The sequence below is a fragment of the Lolium rigidum genome, chromosome 5 (assembly GCF_022539505.1).
Source record: "Lolium rigidum isolate FL_2022 chromosome 5, APGP_CSIRO_Lrig_0.1, whole genome shotgun sequence".
NCBI classification, from domain to species: Eukaryota; Viridiplantae; Streptophyta; class Magnoliopsida; order Poales; family Poaceae; genus Lolium; species Lolium rigidum.
The window spans coordinates 120,444,945-120,449,501 of NC_061512.1; the positions used below are offsets into that span (position 1 = coordinate 120,444,945).

Below are 4,557 nucleotides of genomic sequence, written 5' to 3' on the forward strand. Positions count from 1 at the left end.
TCAATATTTTGATAGTATAGGTGTTCTTATATTTTCTGTATAGTCGGTTGTACTTTACAAAACTTGAGTTTGACTACATCTATATATAGTTAATTTAAGATGGAGCGGCAGTGGACATGGGTTCGATTTCATACTAATTATCAAAGCGCAAATGGCGAAAAAAGTTCTAATCCTCCTAGTTGGCCCGCAATTGTCCCAAGAAACATACTCTCGAATTCTCAATATGCATAATATTCTCTTGGTCTTGGGTCTAATTGTTGCATCGGGCAGATCCTTTACCATGTTTATGCACTTGGAACAAGTTTGGTTGGAATTGGTGTTTTTGTCGAACGTTTCGGCAAGTAATATGGTGATGGGCTTGGTGATCGTGGTGATTTTATTGCGGGATTCGGAAGCAAGTCCATGGAGAACTCATGACGGCGAGGGCCTCAATACAAGCAAGATAATTTGTCAAACGCGCTGCTGTCAAAATGCTGCCACAGTTCATGGGCTCCCCTACTGTGGTCTCTTGTCGCCTTGGCGGTACAAACCTCTCCATCTGTCCTAGGCACACTTCTGCAAATGTAGGGAAAATTCCTTATTTGACACCGGCCAAAAATGTTCTTCCTTGTTTGATAAGGGAAAATAAAATCTTCTATTTGAAACTGGAAAATAAAATCTATCCTAGGCACACTTCTGCAATGTATCTACCAGACTAGACGACTGACCAAATAACAGAACCTTGCAATCCTCCATTCTATTCTTCCTGCTAAGGTCCTTCTTGTTAGCACATGATTTTGGTGAACTCTTGGAACGTGCTGCATAAGTACTTCTACCAGGGAAATAAAACCACTTCTTCCTATGAAAAAAGAGATTAACCATTTCTGTTCTAGCTTTTGACCAAACGTAGTTCAGATGCTATGCTGTATCCAACAAGTACTCCATGTCGCCATTTTCCGGACTGTGTTGCTTGCAAAAGGTTTTTGGTTTTGCCTCATCTTCCTGACTGTGATGCCTGTAAAGTGGCCTGATTTGCGAGCGCTGAAATTCCAATAAAATTCCTTTCTCTGATCAATTGTTTGTTGAAAATAGCATCTGATAGCACCACTGCAGATGCCCCTGCCTCCATGTATGATTTGATCGAACCTATCGAGAGGGGCCATAGCATCAGAGTGAATAATGTCATGCAGCAAACCAGACGTTGCACTTTGAGTAAGTTGGATAATCAATTTCTTTGTGGCTAATATAACAAGTCTTGTTATTTCTATAACAAACACTGTGATTCTGTACTAAGGCGGCAATGGGCATAGGGTTAGATATTTGACAAGGCCACTTACCTATGGTAATTCCCTGAGAAGCAACCATGGGTAGAAGAGGGAATGGTTTCTTCAGAGCAGACATATACATCTCTCCACCCATCACTGAAACTGGATACACCTAATCAAAGTAGCCCACGCAAACCAAGAAGTGTCAGATAGCCTATAAACATAATCATGAACTAACACATTTATTCAACACAAATCTAAGTACCACATTTTGTTGATTAGTACAGTCATAATGATTGTAGAAAACTGCACTGTTTAAAAAGTTATCATCTGAATATATTATTAATGGTCTGACCTGTTTATATCATAACTACAAGAAGAGAGGTATAAGTCATGAAACCTTAACAACTTCAGCACCAGCATCACGAGCAGATATAACCTGCAAAAAAGCAAATACAATGAACCTAATCAGAACTGCACCAATTAATTTCGATGGAACCTGGTATGTGGCATGTGGTACATACTTCAGTTGGTGTCAGCACTCCTGGAATATATAGAACTTCACTTTGTTCGAGATCACGGAGTATTTCCTTAAACAATATAATGTGAAAGAATCAATAAGCACAGGTATATGTTTACATTGACATACTGTATGAGTATATAGGATACAAACAGTATTGTCACTGAATAATTGAATATACAAACAGTATAGTCTTTTAACTCAAATTAAGGGATCAAATTTTCAGAATCAAATTACAGGCACCCTAAACTACAAGCCTACGATGATCTCTGATAGCAAAATATGTAAAACAGCTACTGCGGAGACTTGTGCCGGAACATCCACTTTACATTGACGAACTGTACAGAGAATGTCCATGGTGATGTATATAAGTAAAATACTACGGGAAAAAACATGCGCATTTCTACAGTATTAGAAATGAAATAGTACTGACTTACCATGACTGTGCCAGGACTCATGAGAAACTGAGCACCAGCTGTAATGGCTTTCTTTGCATCATCAGCATTTAGGACCGTGCCAACCTAAGTACAAGGTGCATAAAGATGAGAAGGTATCATGAGAAACTTAACATTTGTTGTTGATGGTTGGCATAACTGGGATTGTGCAGGCCAGTTTTGGTGGAGTAGTAGGTTGAGAGTATCACTTTGAAGAAACACGTTGGGGGCATTGCCACACTCACAAGTCAGGTTTGAAAGTTGAGACATGAAGACTGTAACAACTACGGACCTGTTACTTGGTATCATATATGTAAGGTTATATAAAAAATGATAATTATTCCAATACAAATAAAATAGTACTTCTGGATGACTGTTAACGGATTACAGATGACAAGACATACGTTCAAACAACAACGATGCCAAAACGTATGAAGAGTAATGCCAGAGACTCACCCCAAATGTCAAAGAAGGGTAACTCCTCCGAAGATCCTCAACAATCTGCAAGAAGACAATTTATCAATCAATCGACCAGCTAAAGGCTAGCCAGCACCACTGATCATGGTAAAAGAGAAAAATTGCAGAAGAATGGTGAGAAAACAACAACCTCTAGCACCCCTGGAGTGGACATCACAATTTCTAGCTGAACAACATTGCACGTGTCTGTTAGCACTAGGGACGGGGAATGGAACAACAATATTACTCCCTCCGTCACAAAATAGGTGTCAAAAGTTTATACAAATTTGCATGTATCTAGACACTAAATACTATATAGATACATTCAAATTTGTCAAAACTTTCGACACCTATTTTGTGACGGAGCTAGTACAACAGTAGCATGTAAAGAAAAAAGTTTAGCATGGATGGTGTTCCTCCAAGGACCAAGGATAACATAGAGAGACAAGCTCAACAGTCAACAGGCAGTAATCCTCCTTTACGAGCAAACAGCATATTCAGGGCATCCTACAAATCTAGGCACCCAGCAAACCAAAGAAGGCATTTGAGCAAGTGACTCACCACGGAGACGCCACCGCGAACGGCCGCGTGGGCCGCCTGCCTCGCAGTTTCTGCGCTGCAAGGGAGCCACACAAATAAGAGCGAAGAACAGCTGAGTCAGGCAATCCTTGGTCTTTGCTCCGGTGAGGCCGGCAGAAATTGGGTGAGGCTGGGCATTTTGCTTACTCTTTCGCGCGGAGGCAGGCGATGAAGCGCGAGCGCAGTATGGCGGCGAGCGCCTTTTGTGGGTGCGGCGGATCTCGCCGGCGAGGCTGAGAGGCGGGAAGAGGCAGCTGGGCTGCGGCGACGAGCATCCTGGTTCCTGGAGCGAGTGGCACCAGCCGACCAGTGTATAGTTGTAGACTTAGTAGACTTTTCGTCAGATAAGCTTGCCCGACCCAAAATTTTCCTTTTTTTTCGGCCCGTTTGGTTGTTCATGGAAAAAAAAACATTGAGCATTGGGCGTACGAATAGATTGTTGAATCACCTCTCTAAATTCGTTTCGCAAACGGTAAACAAAATTGGACGCGCACCGGCGCTTCCTTAATCATGCATGTATGTTCGGTCTCGACTTTCGGTACGCTGTGAAAACAAACATACTCTGTTCTTGGTGGCCTAACAAGAGATGATTCATCGCGGGCTGATCGCCGGTAGACGTCAGGCAGTGCGCAGCGCGCAGCGGCAGAGGGGGCAGACGCAGCTGAGGGCATGATTTATGGGCTAGTATGTTGTGGTATCCCATGTTCAAGAGCTAGGAGCATCTTCAGTCCGGGCGTCTTTTAAAGGACCCCAAATTACCGTCAGATCGAGCGTTTTTATGACGATTATTGCTTGGTACCGTATTTGGGGCGCCGCTGTCCAGTTGCGTTTCCCAAACGATGCTCTAATTTGTTTTGTTAGAGTATTCGAAAACACAACCATTTTATTAAACATAGCATACAAATAAATATATTTGCTAAAATTATTTTCAAATTAAAATACAACAAACAATAAGAAACTAAATAAATATAATAAGTTGGGCTAGATCAAGGCGTCGTCGCATTTGTTGATAATCCTTTGACCCTCCACATATGCTCAACGAGATCATGTTGAAGTTGCTCGTGAACATTGACGTCACGGCTCTATGTGCATGACGAGGAAATCAGCAAAATCTGCAGGCACAATATTAACGTCACGGATCTTTGTGTGCATGGCGAGGAAATCAGCAAAATCTACAAGCACCTCATTTCGGATCTCTAGGATATTCAAAATTATGTACTAAATTGTTTACACAAAGGCGGTCTGGCGATATGACCGTTAGGCGGTCTCGCGATAGCCCAGGCGACGTTGGTGGAGATCTGCCGCCGGCCACCGCCGGCGTTTC

The 4,557-nt window shown here is 42.2% G+C and overlaps 1 protein-coding gene across 3 annotated transcripts; it reads right to left on the reverse strand.

Annotated features, from left to right (window-relative positions):
* Positions 1-358: 358 nt before the first annotated feature.
* On the reverse strand, positions 359-3,338 carry LOC124654445 (KHG/KDPG aldolase-like). Of its 3 annotated transcripts, XR_006988359.1 has the most exons (9): positions 3,216-3,338; positions 2,806-2,841; positions 2,655-2,699; positions 2,202-2,285; positions 1,769-1,834; positions 1,645-1,683; positions 1,317-1,416; positions 708-1,125; positions 359-555 (listed from the first exon to the last, which is right to left on the reverse strand). XR_006988359.1 is itself a non-coding variant. In XM_047193440.1 (8 exons), exons 2-8 carry the CDS (start codon positions 2,827-2,829, stop codon positions 974-976), a joined length of 510 nt encoding a protein of 169 aa, XP_047049396.1. In that variant the 5' UTR covers positions 2,830-2,841; positions 3,216-3,338; the 3' UTR covers positions 592-973. The 3 variants fall into 3 exon arrangements, 2 of the variants coding, with proteins under 2 accessions (XP_047049396.1, XP_047049397.1); XM_047193440.1 differs by lacking the exon at positions 359-555 and having other exon boundaries at positions 592-1,125; XM_047193441.1 differs by lacking the exons at positions 359-555; positions 3,216-3,338 and adding an exon at positions 3,028-3,156 and having other exon boundaries at positions 592-1,125; positions 2,806-2,901.
* Between the last annotated feature and the right edge of the window lie 1,219 nt (positions 3,339-4,557).